Raw genomic sequence first — 18,277 nt, forward strand, 5'->3', positions numbered from 1 at the left:
AAATATTATTGACACCAACCTTACTCTATGCGTCAGGTGGAAATTATCTGGGGGCTGGTGGTTAAAACCTGTATACATTGTTTACAGGTGGAGGCCTAAGCATTATATAAATGGCTTGTCATAATGTGGGGATGTCTCTCCTAATGTATTTATGACAGCTAATCAGGCTTAGTGGAGCTGGGTCAACGCATTGTGTGTAATATATCTGCAACCAGCAGTCAGGGTCAGCATAGAGGAGCACATGTATGTTCTTCAGTTTCCTGCACTGTAAAACCCTGGCAATACATTAAATGGGATTTAAAGCGTCATTGTCAAACACAATAAAAAGGGTAAGTTTTTACAATTTTATTGAGTTCATTATATTAGTTTGAGTATTCTTTCAATTCAATTTATTTTATTTTGTATAGCCCAAAAATCGCAAATTACAAATTTGCCTCAGAGGCCTCTACAGTCGGTACACATGTGACATTGTCTGTCCCGAATCCCTCACATCGGCACAGGAAAAACAACCCTTCGAACAACCTTAGGGACATTATTCTTTTTAGAAATGTTTCAAATATTACAAGTTATAACCACTGCAGGCACAGCCACCCTCAGATTTAACCACCATCCACACAAACCTGTGGGGAACCAAAGCACCGTATTTGCAACACTACTATTTTCTTATTGTATCCTTTCAAAACCTGAGGCAAATGTTATTAGTTTTAGCCCCCATTCTGTTTGATCATAGTCCTATACATCTACTGTGTGATAGCTCAATCTTGGGGTTTTCCTTCGGTTCCAGGATGATGCCGTCCTTGATACCAGTACCACAGCCTTCCTACTCCCAGGCCAGGGAGAACTTTGTGAAGGCTATCCCACCCAAGCTCCTGTGTCTGCTGGCCTGTGGAGGAGCAGACTGCCGCTATGAAGGACCAGAGTGTTGGAAATTAAATCAACAGGCCATCCGAGGCCTTTTCTCCTCCTGGTGAAACTGACTGACTCACGTTTTTTGGGTTGTGTCCCCTATCAAAAATAGTAAAGAGCAATTCTAATTAGGAACTTCTTCCTATTGCAGGGTGACGGATGACATAATTGCCATGGCCCGACCAGCTAGTCATCTAATTGAGAAGTACAACATCATTGAACAATTTCAAAGGTGATCAGTATTACTGCTGCAACGTTTGAGTTGTTCTCCCGTGTGCCTGTGGACGCTTGTGGACATGCATGCTGTAACTGTAGGAATTAGGAGCCTAAAAGGTGTTAACATTAGCACTGTACAAACCCTTGTGCATATACAGGTAATTACTTTAAAACAAAGAAGGCAAATGGATCTAGATGAGAAACGTTTTTTTGTCTGTTTAACAACTTCCGTTTCTTTTATTAGAGAAAATGGGGATTAGACATCTGATATTGTCAATTACACCCTTTTTGTTGCACACATATAAGTCATTTAGTCAAGTTATAAAGAATTTGTGTAACTCATGATCCATGAAGACGTCTTGGCTTCATAATTGATCACTTGTTCCCAGGTTGAACATCCGATCGATCATCAACATGCAGCTCCCCGGAGAGCATGCTCACTGCGGACCTCCTCTAGACCCTGGGAGCGGTTTCACCTACTCTCCACAGATCTTCATGGACAATGACAGTAAGATCATGATACAGTCAATGCGTCACATTGATGTTGGAATCGCTGGGAAATAAGAATAAGCAAAACAGTTAACAGAACAAAAATAGCTAACTAACAACTATTATAGCAGTGGTTTGTACCTCGTAAGGCGGCGAATGCGTTTTGATTGGAACTTTACACTCTGGAATTTATTTCAAAATGATCACAGTTTACAAACATAGTTCTCCCTTTTTAATGTACATTATCATCCTATATGTATTCACATGTTTACCAATTGGTACATTGCAGTTTACTTCTACAACTTTGGGATGCAAGATTTCGGGGTGTCCTCCCTCGTCAGTATGATTGATGGGGTGAAGGTGTTGGCCTTTGCAGTGAGGGAAGGAAGGGTGGCTGTACACTGCCATGCAGGCCTGGGCAGGACAGGTAGGAATACAAATAGTGTCTGTACTAGTCATACAAACACCGTGTGTCAGCACCCACGTGATGCACTCATGTACACAAAGTGTGTTCTTGCTACTAAACAGGTGTCCTGATAGCCTGTTACCTGATTTACACCCTGCGCATCAGCCCGAGTGAGGCCGTCCACTACGTGAGGATTAAAAGGCCTCGCTCTATCCAAACCCGGGCGCAGCTCAGCCAGGTGTCTGACTTTGCTCGCCTGCTCAGCACACAGCTGGTCCAGTACCCGGACCCCAGCATGCGGCATGGAGCCCCCTTCACCCTGCAGCACTACCTCAACCGACAGGCAATAATGCTGCACGGCCAGGAGGCACGCACCCTCAGACACACACCCAAGGTCCGAACCAGTTCGTTATCGCTATTCCTGACACAAATCCTTTGTTGTGGCCGTACAGTACCTGGTGGCACCGGAGAACAGTTAACCTCCTCCTGGTTTCTGTCCTCCCGGTAGGTGGTGTACCTCCTGTGCGTGCATCTGTCCTGCTTAGCCCTGGGTCTCCCTGCTCCTCCAGAGATCCAGGCTGAGCTAGAGAAGAGGTCAGTACTGAGGACCTTGAACAGGACTGTTAGGGAGACACTGGTGTGCAAACAGTACTTGCCCTTACTGAGGGAGGGTCACAAGGGAGCGTGGGTGAGCTCAGGGTCGGTGTCCTCATGGGACGAGCCAATGGCCTTCTTGGAGAGGAAGAGAGAGGTGCTGCTGGACAGACGCAGCTACAGCGAAACTGACCTCAGCAAGATCGCAGCAATTGAGGTCCAATTTGATATTATTTTTTATGATTACACAGTATGTTGCTTAATGTCTGATGTAAAATCCAACTGGTCATTGAGACTTTTCTCCCTTTGTTGCATTTTGTCCTGAAGGATCTGGAGTTGAGTCCACACTGCACTCCGGAACTTAGAAATGAGAGACAGTGGTCCGTAGAGAATCTGATACGCCTTGATATGAGACCTGCTAGTCCATTGCTTGCAACACTTTCACCAGGCCATCAGACCAGCAATTGGGCCTCTCATACACTCAAAATCCCAAGATCTAGCATGACAACAAACAACTGTGCTAAGAGGTCTAGACACCAAGTGAACATGCCACTTCCTAAGTATAGCTCTAACTCGGAGGTAAGTGTTGTTCATAATAAAGAATCAAATGAAGCTTTGATATGCCTTAATACATTTTCCCTCTATGTCATCGAAAGTTTTCTCGAAATCCACATTACCCTGGCCCAACCTCGGTCGCCCGTACTGTTGCCAAGGCGATGGCAGACCTTGGTCTTCGAGGAGAAACCATACTGCAAAGATCAGATCTGCTGCAGGTGTAAACCTCATTTCACTTTAGAACATTTCACATTTTCATTTTGAGCTCTAAAGCAACAACCTTTATATTGTTCACCACATTAAAACAGGAGGAACTGAACAGCAGCGACTGTGGCTGGGCTCTGCTCGTCACCGAGTCAGATCCTCAGGTTCTCAGTTGTCTGTTATGGACGTGGCTGGAAAAGTTGAGGGTTAGTGCCGGGTTCATTCAGTTAGGTCGCACTTCCCTTGCTCTCGCTAATGTTTCTCTCTGTCCTGTCTCTGATTCCTCGGCACTCATCCAGGAACCAGTTCTGAGTGCAGAAGATGTAACAAATTTGAGCTGTGGAGCAAACATCGCAAAGTCTCTCAGTGTGCTCAATAAGGTGTATAATGAATAATCATTTGACTTGAATATGTTTAATAACTCAACCTCTTTTGCAAAAATTAAAAGCAAGTTATTGTCAATATTATTTTAATACAGCCACAGAGACACACCATCTACTGTCTACTGAGCTGTGTGAGCACAGTGACCAGCTTATGTCCACACAGAGAGGATGCAGTGCTGCAACGGCTGGCGCGAGCGCTTACAAGGGTAAGACAAATGTGGACTTAAGGTTAGCTGAGTGTTTGTGTATGTGTGTGTGTGTGCGTGTGTTTTGATCCATTAGCAATATTAGTCCTGTCAATAAACAAAATTAAGTAATTAATCACACATTTTGAAATTCATTAATCTCAATCATTGAATGTTGTTGTTACAATGTTGTTTTTCTTCTGAAGACTAAATGAGTGATCACAAAAAACGTGAAAACAAAAGACACTGTTGTTTAATTGTTAATGTTATTTTAAACACAAAACACAATTGATCATCTTGGAGGCAGAGTTACACCGAGTGGAACATGTTGAACCAGCAACCCCAGAAATTATTTGATGTGATTGTGTGTTGTTGAGTTCTTTTTCTTCTAATCAACAGCAGGAGGAGGTGGGAAGCATTGCAGCTTTGACGAAGGTCCTGAAGGCGAGTTTGAGAGAAACCTTCCACAACTCTACGTACCTCAGGAGGGCCTGCAGCACTAATGCTGCCCTTTGAAGAGTCTATAACTTTAAGCCACATCTGAAAGAGACATCTTATCTAAAAAGTATGTCTTCTTTTGCACCTGAATGTGGGCAAATTCAATGTCAGAAGCATTACGACATTACATTTCTGCTATAATAGGAAGTCTGATTAGGTTATAGTATTATTTTTGGCAAGATTTGGCTTCTGAAAACCCAGTGCCCAAACCTTACTGATAGGTTCCAATTATTTCTTCCCTTTACAAAAGATATACAGAGAGTACACACTCTATGTTAAATAAACACTTTTACACCAAAAAATTGTGGTTGTGGTTGTGTTTTTGCACACCGAACTTCTATATTGGCAGCAGAATAGCACAGAATTCAGTGCTATTTGGAAAATTGTCTCCATGGCACAAATACATGACCACTCAGGCAACGTTTACTGTAGGCTAATACACATTGTTTCCGTTTTTAACTTTTTTAACATCATCAGTGATTATTTTCATGGTTTATTTGACATTAACACTTTAAGTTACTCTTTTAGACTCTTTTAACTACTGCAGATTACAACTATCCCGGTCTTCTCTTGTTTTTATTCTTGTTTGTTTGCTTGCATTTTTTTTTACAATGCACTCAACCACACATCGGGCTGTTATTGATTTAAAAAATCGAATCTTTAATATTTATCTGTTACAATTGCTCTGAGAAATGAGTGGTTACGTGTTGTTGTGGCAGCATTCTTGACAGGCACCTGCAAAGACGGCACAAAGCACGACGAAGTGGTCCTTCGGGCGTCCCCGTTGCATAGAAACGAAAACAGACATTAGCTCAAAGAAGCACACTTTTAATATCGGTGAAGGGAATGTACAGCGCTCTGCTTGCGATCGACAATCATCATTTAGGCTTAGATAGACTCCGACATGTGGATTAGTTGCATTTGTTAAACAGCATCGTGCTACGGTTTGCGACATTAGCCGATTGGTAATTAGCAGCCGTGAAGAACGGTAAAAGTAAAGTAGCCATTCACGTCAGAGACTTTAAAGAAGTAAATCAATCAATTGCGTTATCTATACCATTCTCAGATATATATAGCATCAGTGTTGTCGATGTGTTGAGGACAGACGAGCGATCTCCAACCGCACGATGTTAACCTCAGCTAACCGATGGAAAGCTAACGTTAGCTAACGCACATCCCCGTTGTCAAACGGATGCTAACGTTAGCTCTCTTTATAGGTTCTCGGATTAATATCTCCAGGTGACCGTATTCATCAATTCTCTTAGTGCTGCCTTTCATTATCGTTCTAGTCAAAGGGAAAACAGGTTTAAAAAGAGAATAACGTTAAAATGGCTGACGAAGTTGGCAGCATCCCTGAACTGGACCAAAGAAAATACGACTCAGACCAACAGGTGAAGATCATCTGTCTGGGGGACAGCGCTGTTGGTAAATCGAAGTGAGTATTAGCTGTTCTGGGTTTGTAATATTAGTAACTTCCCCGAGTATATTCATTTAATATGTTGTCTTCTTATTATCCCCCCCCCCCCCTCTCTCTCTCTCTCTCTCTCTCTCAGATTGATGGAGAGGTTTCTCATGAACGAATAGTATCCATTTGACGTATTCAAAATGGTCTGTTTTAACGTCCTGCCGAGGTTATCACAGCCACTGTCAGCACACGAGGCCGCCGTTTAAGATCCAGGTGTCATGCCTGTAACAGCTTAAGATCCAGGTGTCATGCTTGTAACAGCTTAAGATCCAGGTGTCTTGCCTGTAGCAGTTTAAGATCCAGGTGTCATGCCTGTAACAGTTTAAGATCCAGGTGTCATGCCTGTAACAGCTTAAGATCCAGGTGTCATGCCTGTAGCAGTTTAAGATCCAGGTGTCATGCCTGTAGCAGTTTAAGATCCAGGTGTCATGCCTGTAGCAGTTTAAGATCCAGGTGTCATGCCTGTAGCAGCTTAAGATCCAGGTGTCATGCCTGTAACAGCTTAAGATCCAGGTGTCCTGTCTGTAGCAGCTTAAGATCCAGGTGTCATGCCTGTAACAGCTTAAGATCCAGGTGTCCTGTCTGTAGCAGCTTAAGATCCAGGTGTCATGCCTGTAACAGCTTAAGATCCAGGTGTCATGCCTGTAGCAGTTTAAGATCCAGGTGTCATGCCTGTAGCAGTTTAAGATCCAGGTGTCATGCCTGTAACAGCACAAACAGGGAGGTTACATGATCCTTGACTCTTTCTGTAGTCGTCCCCAGCAGATGTCAACCTACGCGTTGACCCTCCACAAACACAAAGCCACTGTCGGAAACAAGACGGTAGAAGTCGGTATGTATTATGCGTTTCTTTGGTTCTTCTCTCTGTGAACACAGGAAACGAATGCAACCATTTGAAGTCCTCAGCAGGGGTGCTTTTTGTTTCTAATTGACAGATTTTTGGGACACGGCCGGGCAGGAGAGATTTCGGAGCATGCATCCATCTTACTACCACAATGCACACGCATGCATCATGGTAAAGCACACTCTTGGCTTCAAGGTCCGTTTCAGTAATCATCTAGCCGGACAATTCTTGCACCAAGACCTTGCAGGAGGTAGAACGAGACTATAAATTTAATTTAGACATGGATTATGTGAAGAACTGCTCCGATTGCAACACATTCTTGTTAAGTCCCACTTCTCAAGTGTATTCTAAACCTGATCAGGTTTAGTACACACTCATCTGGCCTTGAAGGGTTTATAAAACGTATGATTTGTGGTTTTAAGATGCAGGTGGCAAGTCTCTCACAGAGATGTTTTCGGGGACTCACTAGATGACTGCTGGAACGCACCAGTTGAACTGGGGAGGTACCACACGGTCATTAAATATACATAAACCCATTAGTAATTATTTCAACCGTCTGCTAGGTTTTTGATGTTCAGAGGAAGATAACATATAAGAATCTGCCCTGCTGGTATACGGAGCTAAGAGAGTACAGACCGGAGATTCCCTGTTGTGTGGTTGCTAACAAAATTGATGGTGAGTTTGACTGCGACGATGCACAAAACAAGACATGTTTGTCTCTTGATTAAATGAAATGTTAATGTTCAGGATAAGTAACTGTTTTTTAATACATTTTATTGCAAACATTGCTCTATGTTTTTGATTTCAACTGTCTGACCAACTACATCTACACTAGAATTTTAGACCTGAACACATTTTGTTTTTCATGATTGCAGCAGATTTGAAGGTCACACAGAGAAGCTTTCACTTTGGGAAGAAGCAAGGAATCCCATTTTACTTTGTGTCGGCCGCTGATGGGACTAATGTAGTTAAGGTGTGGACTTCTGTTTATATTCCTGCAGTATTAATGTAATTAATCCTCAAAATAATTTGTTCATGCATTTCAAATTCATCAGCAGTTCTACAGTTGACTGGACTTCATGTATGGGATTGACTGCTTTTGCCCCATTTGTACCCCAAAGAATCCTAACTTCCCTTATAATTTGAAAAACTGATTAATTGTCCAGACAACATGGACCCAGATTGTCCATTTAGGGACAGCTAGCTGTCCCTAAATGTTTATAGTTCTCACTGTAACTGTCCCAACAGATGTTCAGAGAGATGATCAAGAGAGCAGTGGACTACAAGCAAAACCCCAGCGACTTCATGGATGAAGTAATGCAGGAACTGGAGGTAAACCTCTCTGAAAACCTAAACACAGTTTCATCATTGACGTACTCATGTTTTAAGCTTTCTTAATAAAAATGCCCTAAGGAATCCCATTATTGATTCCAAATTTGCCGGTTGTTGTTTTGTTAAATATAAAGTTATCAGACTCAATCTATTCATGAACTGTAATACAATACTATTTTTCATGTGGAAAATGCATGCGCTTATTTTACTCTTCTGCCCTTGTTACTTAAATGTGTTGTGTAAGTATTCTGGACAGAAACGTGTTTGTATTAATGTAATTTGTTGGACTTATGTAATAGAACTTTGACCTGGAGAAGAAAGAAGATAATTGTGAAGCAGATGAGGACGGATTGAAGGCAGAGCGCCCCGAGGTGGTCTGACAGATGTTTACACACCTTCCAACCCCTCCAGCTGTTGTCTCCTCCTACGGGGTGGATTCCCCACATTGTTGGTCCTCATGTGCGGTTGGGGATTGGCTTTTAAGCCATTGGTTTGCAGCTACCACTGGAGGTCAGAAGACTTTTAGTCAGGTTTTAAGTCACTGCCCTCCTTCTGACCAATGACTCAGGCAGAGAAATGAACCTGGTGGAATAAATAGGAATTGTGTTGTTTACCAAGTTTATATATCTACTGTTTTAGAGATGTCATTTATACGCACAATATCAGCTATAATAATAACAATAGAAAACAATAAGGCTGAATGTGTTTATTTTGTGTTAAGAATGTGAAGCATTGAAAACTAACTCAAACAGATCAAAGAGATTGTGTCATTATAAAACGTATTTGCTGCTGTTCTCGATGTTTGTTAGTTCGTTGTGTGCAATGCCAGCGGGACTAGTGGCTACATTTATTGTATTCATTTTAGAATTGAGTCTATTTTCAGTACTTTGTAACCAAATTGTTATTAAATGTGTCTTTCTGACTCACTATGATGCAGAAGTAGGCACAAGAGCAGTAGATTGTAAACTGCAGCATATGATAGCATGCGTACGTGCATGGGTAGACGTCCGCTGTATTGAACGTTAAAATGTTTTAGCCTTGTGGAATGCTCAGCCAGAGTGTCCTTCATGATGCTTTGTAGAAGGCTGTGTGTATATTCATTCATTTTGGTAAGAATGTTGCATTATGGACAACATTAAACCAGTTTTCTGGTGGAAGGTGATGTTCAATTTGAATTTGAAATATTTTTATATATAGCATTTCATGTGGCATGACCTCAAAATAACCACTGAGCTGGATTATCATTTTATACACTGTGACCCTGAATTACCAGGAATACAATACTTTGATGCAGTTTATGTTTTAATAATAAATTTATTACATAATATAACAAACATATATCTCTGTGGTGGAGGTATCCTGGGCAACATCTCACATCTTGCCTCAACCTAACTATCACCCTCGCCCTGTTTGCATGAGGAATACTAGGTGGCTTGTGGTTAGCGTTTATCGTGACCAGTACTTTCACATATTGAAAGGGAGCGGGATTGCTAATGCTATAAGCGTCCTGAAGTCACCTGGTCATTGGATGCTGGGAAAGGGGAAGTTCACCTGTTAGACAAGGCTGAGGCGTTGCAGAGATACCTCCACCAGCCTAAACTTCACAGTGCAAACAAGGAGAAAACCAACAATGAAAAAAAACAACCTTTGATGATACGATCACTGGTTCCAGTGGGTGACCGGACCCCAGTGGGTTTTTGAAAAGGTTACACTGCAACCCCACACTATTTAGATTGTGCTTTGTTGATTGAAAGATAAGACAAAGATAACCCTTGAATTAACTTATTGGACCTAATGTTGTGTAAATCCATTGCATTTTTTTTCTTGGTAAAATTACACAGCCATCCAACTAGGTATTCCCTACATCTTTGTTTCTTCTAACCAGGCCAGTCTGTGTGAGTCCAGACTGTACAGGTCCACTTCAGTGTGATTGTGTTTCTATGGGAACAGTAAACCAAGCTGGAAAAGAACTATCATCACGGTAAAATCAAGCAATCATGATACTTTGTCTCAAAATGCAAATAGAAATGTAGATATACACAGGCTTTTTTAAATATGTGGGTATGTGTACAAATATGTATATATGTATATGTATACACACTCACATACAATTTTTGTATATAAACAATATCCTGCTTCTTTACAAAATAATAACAGTGACTGTATTTCCACCTGCAGGAAATACATAAGGATCAAAGAAATGTCTGTAGTTCTCAAGATTTCCAGGAGATGGCACCATATTATTGAGTCTAACAGCACAATAATGCTGTAAATAAGATAGTCTTAAAGCAAACACAAATAAACAGTTAAAAATCAAGTCATTTTTTGGCACGTTTTTCCTTTGTGTTGTTTATTCCTCACTGGATCTCCTCATATAGGATATCCAAAAACTCAGAAACTGAAGGTCTGAAAAAGGAGTGCTGCCAGACAGAGTGGAGATGCCATCTGGTAATGGGTGTAGAAAATAGTGACACTGCATAAGCTCTACCTAGACAGACTCAAAGGTGAGTTATGGTGTTGCAATGGTAAATGTAACAAAGGTTTTGTTCAAACCTCTATGGTGATCTTTCTCTGTCCGTCTCTCCCTTAGGGCAGAGCAGTCCACTTTTTTAAAGTATTCAGGTACAAAACAAGAATTTAGGCTAATGATGGTCAATATATATGAGTGAATATGCTGATTTATCTGTGTGTGTGTGTGTCTGTGTGTGTGTGTGTGTGACACAGCCACTGCCGGGAATCTCTGGTGGTATAACAGTAAGGCTTTAGTGGACTAGCTCCAAAGATGTAAACCCTAACAATCAACCAAAAACTCTCTCACTGTCACCTGCATTCCTCATTTTCTCTCCCTCTCAATCTAATACACACAAAACATGGTAACAAACAAGCATTTTCGAACACACACATACACACACACACACACACAGTCATGCACACAGGGTGAAGAGGAAAAACCACACGGAGAGAGATTTTGGGATTCCAGATGCACGCATGCGATTGGACGATGGGTGGCTTTTATGTTAGCACCTTGTCACCTTGTTTTGTGCAAATCTTCCCCTAGTTCAGAGTTCAAAGTTCAAGAGTTCATAGAAAGAATAAAATCTGCTTACCTTTCCCACAGGTTGTTAACTATGCATATATGCCAAACATTCATATATAGATCTATATACTTTTTGTTTCTCAAAAATTTATATGAAATCTGTCATATTTACATTGCTTGTGATTAAAAAAAAGACTTTTTTGTGGTTTGTTCATTTTTACAAGTGTAAGTATGTTTAGAATGGACAGTAAGTTCTTTTTTTCTGTCACTATAAATTCAAATGAGTGAAAAATCATGTATCATTGTTATCATGTTCCACAAGCTACAAAATCCACTCACAGTGTCCGAGGCTAACAAATCAGAGGGAAAAAACACAAAAAGTCCGAATGAATCTGACAACACACCGTAACACAGGAGTCAGATGTAAAATAATCAGTGAGGTCACAGTGAGGCAGTGAGTGCAATTCCTCCAACCCTGTCACAACGTTAAATCTACCGCCTGTTTTCACAAGCTGCTGGCGTGAAAGAAAGAGAAGCGCACAGCTTCTCGCTGAGTCAAACTGCCTCGGTGTACTGACTAGATGCCGCAGATGAACCAAGGTTTTAGTGGTGATAGAGATTGCTAACATGACTCAGAGAAAAGATATGGACAAAATGCTTATTGTTGCGTGAATAAAACTCAGTTTCTCACTGCCAGCAGAAGCTTCTCATGAGTACAATTGTGGATTTTTTTTATTGTTAACAATAAAGGAAAATTCAGTTTGTCTCTCTACAACCTGGTTCTTATTTTTGTTTTTTTTATAGTTTTGCCTGCCACCATATATGATAATATATTAATCACTAAGTAATTGTAGAGATAGAGGGTGGTAGCGATGTAGCAAGACACTGCCAGGTTGTCAAAAACTGAATTTTCTTTTAAGACCTCACAGAGACCTTCCCATCCCCACAGCCTGATACGTACAGGACGTACACTTATCCTGCAGCGGGCTACGTTTTTCTCAGTTATTTATCCAGGTAGAACTAGGTATTTTCTCTACTTTAACTATTTAAACTTAATTTGGTTCTAAACACTTTCTGGTACTGGCTTTCTTACCCAGCAAAAAGGAAAGTGAAAGATTTCTGCTATGTTCCATGATTCCAGCTGTGTTATTGGGGGGTCCTTACTGTATGTTGTTGTGGACCACGCTGGGTCAGAACTACATAGGGGATGGGTGTCAACTGGGGTGTCAGCCTCACATTATGGGATGCCCTTCTGTATGAAGGAAGACCATAAGAAAATAAAAACAAATATCACACTCTGTCCAAGATATGATGCAACTTGTCATGCTACGGTTCAAAAAAGGGTGACCATAAGGATGTTGTACACCTATGACAAAAAATCATTTCTATACTTTATCTATTTCTATATACTTTTTTTTCATTTCAAATATATATATTTATATATATATGTATATAATTGTTAGAAACGAATAAACTATGGGATAAATTTAAATATTTCTCTCTGCCTTCTATACTAAAAACCAATAACAGGCGCAGATTCATTTATCACAATTCCTATTTGCAACATTATCTTTTCTTTTGAAAGCTATATTTAGATACATTTATATCATACTATATAGTACCTATATATATTATTCCCTTTGGAAAACCCAAAAATTGATTATGAAAAAAGCCACAAGTGTTGGTTAAACATTCTCCAAATATAATAGATAGCACAGTCAGGGTACCAAGGCGGAGAGGTTTTCTCCCTCGGTTTACTTGGTGGAGCTCTCTGTGCTCAAAAGTCTTAGGTTTAAAAACAACAGCAGTTCAAGACACACATTTTCAGAGCCGTGTCAGCACAACGTCAATAGTGTCAACATTTTTTACATTGTTGATCTCTGTATAAATGTTTTGAAAGGCAACTGAGCTCTCTGTTTGGATGAAAAAAAATCGTTCTCCTCCTTTACTCAGACTGCAGAAAGGCTGTTAAATGCCTAAAGGATGGAGGGATAGAAACAGAGGAGAGGAACAAACAGTGAGCGAGAACGTGTGGGTGTAACTGGGGGAACAACAAATCAAATATTTTAATTGGAGCTCATGCGGTTCTTCCTCGGCAAAGAACGAGCAGAGCCCATTTTGAGGTTCGATCTGATTGGCTGCAGGCGAGGAGTTGGGCAGACACTAAGAGCCAAGTAAAGGGGTACAAATGTGTTGACTGCCCCTCTTCAGTGCAGTGCCAAGTGCAGGGTTTTAATGCAGAACAGGAACATCAAGGTAAACATTTGTGGTGCAGGACACAGAAGCAGCCAGAGTAAAAGAGGAGCGCCCCCTATCTTTTCTCTTCCCCCATCCCTTGCTTGTTGCTTGGTCTCAGGGCAGGGGTCAGCTCTCCAGTAGCATCTTCAATGCTCGCTCGATGTTCATGCGATGTCCGACTCGCGTGACTCCGAGCTCTGCAAAGTCCTCCTTGGTTAAAGCTGGGAGGTGAGAGCCTTCAATCTCGTGTTCCTGAAACCCTGCTCTATGCTCCCCCAGATTTATGCTCTCCAGCCAGTCTCCGACGTCGTACTTATTCCAGAGGTGGAGCGGTTTCTGATGGAAGGGCCTGAGGGCTAAAAGTGGTGACCCCAGACCGGGGGAATGGGAGGGGGACGGGGAGCGAGAACGGGAACGCGTGCTGGAGCTCCTCATTACAAAGCGCACCTCTTTAGGCTCCTGCGGCAAGCTGAGGCTTGACGATTTGAGGATGGTTTGAGGCGGTGTAGTCGGTGAGCTCTGCAGGCCGAAGCCCGAGAATCGTCCAAAAGGGTCACAGCGATCAGGGGAGCCTGATCCTGGGCTTGGGGTTCGTCGGGTGACGGGGTGACGGCTGCCGGGGCGGATGGTGAATGTGGTGCCGTAACTCCTCTGAGAAATGGTGTGGAGCTCGCCTAAGCTGCTGAAAAGTCTGGTGGATACAGAAGGAGAGATTGAGAGAGAGAGAGGCTTTCAGCAATGTTAGCAGTGTAAATGAAGGTGAACAAAGTAATAGAAGTGAAAAAGAAAAAGGGATCAAGCTAAGGGTTATATGTATTGAGTTATGTAACGTTTACGTGAGTTTAAAACTTCATTACTGTTAGACAGACCAAACTAGTCTCACAACACAGCAACATCAAATCAGCAAGCTGCACTCATTGGCTGAGATAATTTATAGCTTTGCACAAAAATGTATGTACTACTCAATCATGCATACGTAACATAGGACTTGCATCTTCCGAATGAACTATTCAAAGAATTATATAGCAGTATTTCCTCATTTAAAATCTACTATTATGGCATTCAATATGCTTTCCTTAATTGATTAGTGCAAACCCAAATCAGCAAAAAGCTCAGAGCTGGATTAAAACATCAAAAATGATTGTTGAAACTGCAGTAACCAAGCTCTGGATTCATTTTCACACTGCAAAAATGCATACACACAGACACAGCTTTGAACACAGTAGGCAGCTGACCATTGCACACAGAGTAGTTCATTCTCTTCATATGACTTTTATGAGATATGGTGTATAGACAACAGGTGACATTAATCTGTACATTAATCTGTTAAAGGCCACATGAAATTACAAAAAAGTAAAAGTAAAAGCCCAGCTTCGAAGTGTATCAACAAACCCAATCTTACCATCTGCAGCATGAAGAGGAAAAATTACTGCCATCTGTACAAACCCAATCTGCGAGTAATTCTCCAAAACTATTATGTTGCAAAAAAACTTTTTGCAGTTTCTTCCAGTGTTTTCACAAGTGTAAATGCTGATATGTCGTCATTTCACACTTGACCCTCTTTTAAAACACAATAACATTAACTATTAGTATGCTACTGATCTAATGAAGGAAAAGATGGTCGGAAAGAAGAAGAGGTGTGGATTAGATTAGGATTTTGTCTGGCTTGGAGCAAGCAGGCGGAGGAGCATAAAGAGGCCTCATGTTATGAGGGGTGCTGCAAAGATGCGTGTTTTATTCATGCTTGTGAGTGTCTTTTGCACAGGTGTGCCACATATTTTCCCTCTCCTGGATGTGCAGTAACTCTGAAGTAGACTAAATGGACTGAGTGTAAAGAATCAAAAGGCAGCGCAAATGGCGTGGAAAAAGGACCAGACTACAGGGAGCCGACGGATATGAGATGAGCTCCATGCGCACTTACACAGTCGTCCTGCCCTCCTGGGCGCACAGTCACTTCTAGACCAATCAGATCAGAGCAGCAGGGCGGAGCATGCAAGGTGAGCAGAGAGAGAGCAATGGGAGAGAATGTTAGCATCACTACATGAGACGCAGCCTTCCAACCAGACTCTTAACCTGCTTCAGCCGACTCTGCTGTCTTTGACAGGCACTGCGTGTGCGTGTGTCATGGTGTCTTCCTCTGAGTGTTTCCTGTGTCCATGAATGAATTTATGTGTGAGTGGATACGATGGCGTTGTCGGTGTATAAAAAGGACATCGATAGCAGAGTGGGCTTCGGCACCGGAAGGTCTGACGAGTGGGCTACATGAGAGAGAAATGAGCACACTATTCACATATCAAACACTGCACAAACAAAAGAAAAAGAAAATCCAAACAAATAAAAGGTGGGCACATGTCCCTTGACTTTTGGGATTGCTTTTATAGTCATTCCTAAATGATGGACAAAAATAGCTTCTTCTTGTTGGCAAACACACATTCATACAGATTGTCCAACTAGCGGTTACACATTTACATTAAATATCAGTTGTATCCAAGGATGTATGAAGGCGTGTTTTAAAACTTGTCATCATATATTCTGTATAGTTTTTGAGTTTAAGAAACCTACAGTGTCCAATAAGCAAGACAGTCAGGGACCATGGCTATCCTCAACACAATCACTGAAAAACAAAACAAAGTTATGCAAATCACATTAAAAAAAGAACAAAAAAACAAAATGCACAGATGAACTTAAATGAGCCAAATAGCTTTGAATGGCCACACAAAGCTATGATACACTGAATGAGAACGAGGTGTGTACAGAAGGAAAGAGACAACATACGGCCGCATATGGTTTTTGAAAGGTTTTAAATGTGACACACTGGATCGGTTAAGTGATGGAGTAACATTACAGTTAAGGGTGCTGGGATATGCAACATGTGGAGTACCGAGAGAGAGAATCGATGGTGTGGATGATCATTGCTGTCACAGCCGAGGACAATCAAAGGTCAGGATGGATTTTGTGGTGATGAATTTTATTGGACAATCTTTTGTTAAGATGCCCAATCATGAGTGTGTGTTGTTGAGGTACATATAAATAATTGATAGGCGAATTTGGGGCAATATCACATGGTTAATTTATATCTACCTCTATGGTAACATTTCATTCTCTTGAGTAAAAGCGCAAAATGAGTTACCAAACAATCTTTTTTCTAGTATTTGTAATAGTAATACACTACTGGTAAAGAGTCGGGACTGCAAGCTGTATTTTTTGTGTGTACATATTTAAAAAATATGGCCTAAATACATGACATTGCTACATTGATGAATGTGCTGAAGGTAAATTCCACATCGAACATGTCGAGAAGCAACACCAACATGAAGAAGAGGACATAATGTCAGAATGAAAGGCCAATGACTATTAGAGAGGTCAAATCACTGTCAACATCTGCGTGCAGAGAGTCTAGAGGAGCAAAAAAAAGAAAACCATGCTTGAGCGCGAGGAGCGTCCCTTCTCGCTCAACCTCCATCACGCAAGCATTTTTCTCATTTGTGCTTGGGGATATTGAAGGTGATTTGACGATGGGGTCAAATATCTGCGAGCCCTTCCACCGATCAATTCTTGCAACAGCTTTTCTTTTTCTGATGGCTATGTAAGTAATTGAGTGGACAGATGGACGTAAACACAACATGTGAAACACCGAAGGTCTAGTTGTGTGGAGTTGGTCAGCTCTTCCTGCTGATGTTAATACAATGATAGGACTGCAAAAGCGATGGCTTACACTTTGTAAATCTTAGAGTATTTCTTCATATCTTTTAGCCCATCAAGTAGTGAAGTATAGTGAACATAAAAGCGAAATGTTCCATCCTCCTTATCCACAAGGACAGAAATGAGGACAAGAGAGGAAAGAGAGAAAGAAGAAAAGAGGAAAAAGGTTTTAAAAATGTCACCTGAAGAGGGCCTTCAAACTCCTTAGCTCTTTGAAAGCTTTCTGAGATCTCGACTGATACATTAGTGTGAATGAAGCGCTCTTCTCAACAGTATATTAGGATGATAATCTATTAGTGCCAAGTCTACAGTCAAGTGAAACTGTAATAATAACCAAAAATTGACAGCATTTGTTCTTACAACCTGCTAAACCCCTAAAAACACAGCTGGGCCACATCCTGAGTAGATCAAAAATGAAGACATTTATTGACAGTGGCTTCTCAGAACTTTCAAAAAGGTCAAGATATCTGTTGGTCACTTCATTGGCATAGCTGTTAATGCCTATATCATGTGGGGATGGTTTTATTGTGGAACACCATTATAGGTGAGTTATGTTCAAATACTTTGAAAATACATCCTTAAATCTTTGAGGTTATCACTGATGTTACGGTAGGATGGCGAGGCGATAAGAAATTCATCAGTGATGGCTGCAAAGAAATATGTATACAAGGATGTATTATGAATTATTTGAACAAGGGAAAGTTGGAAAGGCAGTAAGGGGTCAGAGGTTAGAACATGTCTGAAATGAGGAGAGGCTTTCAGGAAGTGCATGCCTCTAAGCCCTGTCACCTTGTTTGCACCCACAGATTACAAACACAGACACATGATTGACAACAACTGAATGCACCATATGAATTAACAGTAGGGTATGGAGTACAGCTGTAACTATGGAAACAAGGAGAAATTTAGAACCAAGACCAGCAGTATACATTGTATAACAACTTTATGTCTCTAAAATCAATCATGTATTCAAACATAGTGCTATAGCAAAATCATTTTGCTAAGAAATACTCTTTAAGTGAATAAATCCGGTAATGCAAACAAGGTAACATATATAAATATATAACATTTATATCAGGGTTGTTATCTTTCATAGGATTAGTTGAAAGTCTTGTTAAATTATATTTTTTTTAAAAGCTTAAGTTTACCCTAGGGGCTATAACCTTAAGGTTTTCTGTCTTTGGTGTCCTCATATCTGCAGAAACATAAAGCACTTAAGTGTA

At 41.0% G+C, this 18,277-nt stretch overlaps 3 protein-coding genes across 15 annotated transcripts in view; 2 read left to right on the plus strand and 1 right to left on the minus strand.

Annotated features, from left to right (window-relative positions):
• Window positions 1-219: 219 nt before the first annotated feature.
• On the plus strand, window positions 220-4,723 carry zgc:77752 (uncharacterized protein LOC393862 homolog). Its single transcript, XM_062563128.1, has 12 exons — window positions 220-329; window positions 785-967; window positions 1,058-1,138; window positions 1,512-1,630; window positions 1,901-2,038; window positions 2,140-2,411; window positions 2,526-2,828; window positions 2,939-3,190; window positions 3,268-3,384; window positions 3,475-3,750; window positions 3,849-3,959; window positions 4,338-4,723. The coding sequence occupies exons 2-12, from the start codon at window positions 786-788 to the stop codon at window positions 4,452-4,454; spliced, it is 1,968 nt and encodes a 655-aa protein (XP_062419112.1). The 5' UTR covers window positions 220-329; window position 785; the 3' UTR covers window positions 4,455-4,723.
• Window positions 4,724-5,107: 384 nt separating this feature from the next.
• rabl2 (RAB, member of RAS oncogene family-like 2) lies at window positions 5,108-9,602 on the plus strand. The gene is made up of 8 exons (XM_037450585.2): window positions 5,108-5,871; window positions 5,990-6,019; window positions 6,654-6,733; window positions 6,837-6,916; window positions 7,309-7,420; window positions 7,621-7,718; window positions 7,994-8,077; window positions 8,377-9,602. Exons 1-8 carry the CDS (start codon window positions 5,765-5,767, stop codon window positions 8,455-8,457), a joined length of 672 nt encoding a protein of 223 aa, XP_037306482.1. The 5' UTR covers window positions 5,108-5,764; the 3' UTR covers window positions 8,458-9,602.
• The window catches only part of shank3a (SH3 and multiple ankyrin repeat domains 3a), a 136,200-nt gene continuing 127,284 nt past the window's right edge, over window positions 9,362-18,277 (minus strand). For 6 of the 13 annotated variants that reach the window (XM_037450566.2, XM_037450563.2, XM_037450565.2 and 3 more), the window contains one exon: window positions 9,362-14,043. In XM_037450566.2, coding sequence (XP_037306463.2) covers window positions 13,479-14,043 — 565 coding nt within the window. In that variant the 3' untranslated portion in view covers window positions 9,362-13,478. Of the gene's footprint in view, window positions 18,250-18,277 lie in introns of all 13 variants that reach the window. The other 7 variants (XR_005114226.2, XM_037450570.2, XM_037450575.2 and 4 more) reach the window with 7 other exon arrangements.

Source organism: Pungitius pungitius, chromosome 6, assembly GCF_949316345.1.
Source record: "Pungitius pungitius chromosome 6, fPunPun2.1, whole genome shotgun sequence".
Lineage (NCBI taxonomy): Eukaryota > Metazoa > Chordata > Actinopteri > Perciformes > Gasterosteidae > Pungitius > Pungitius pungitius.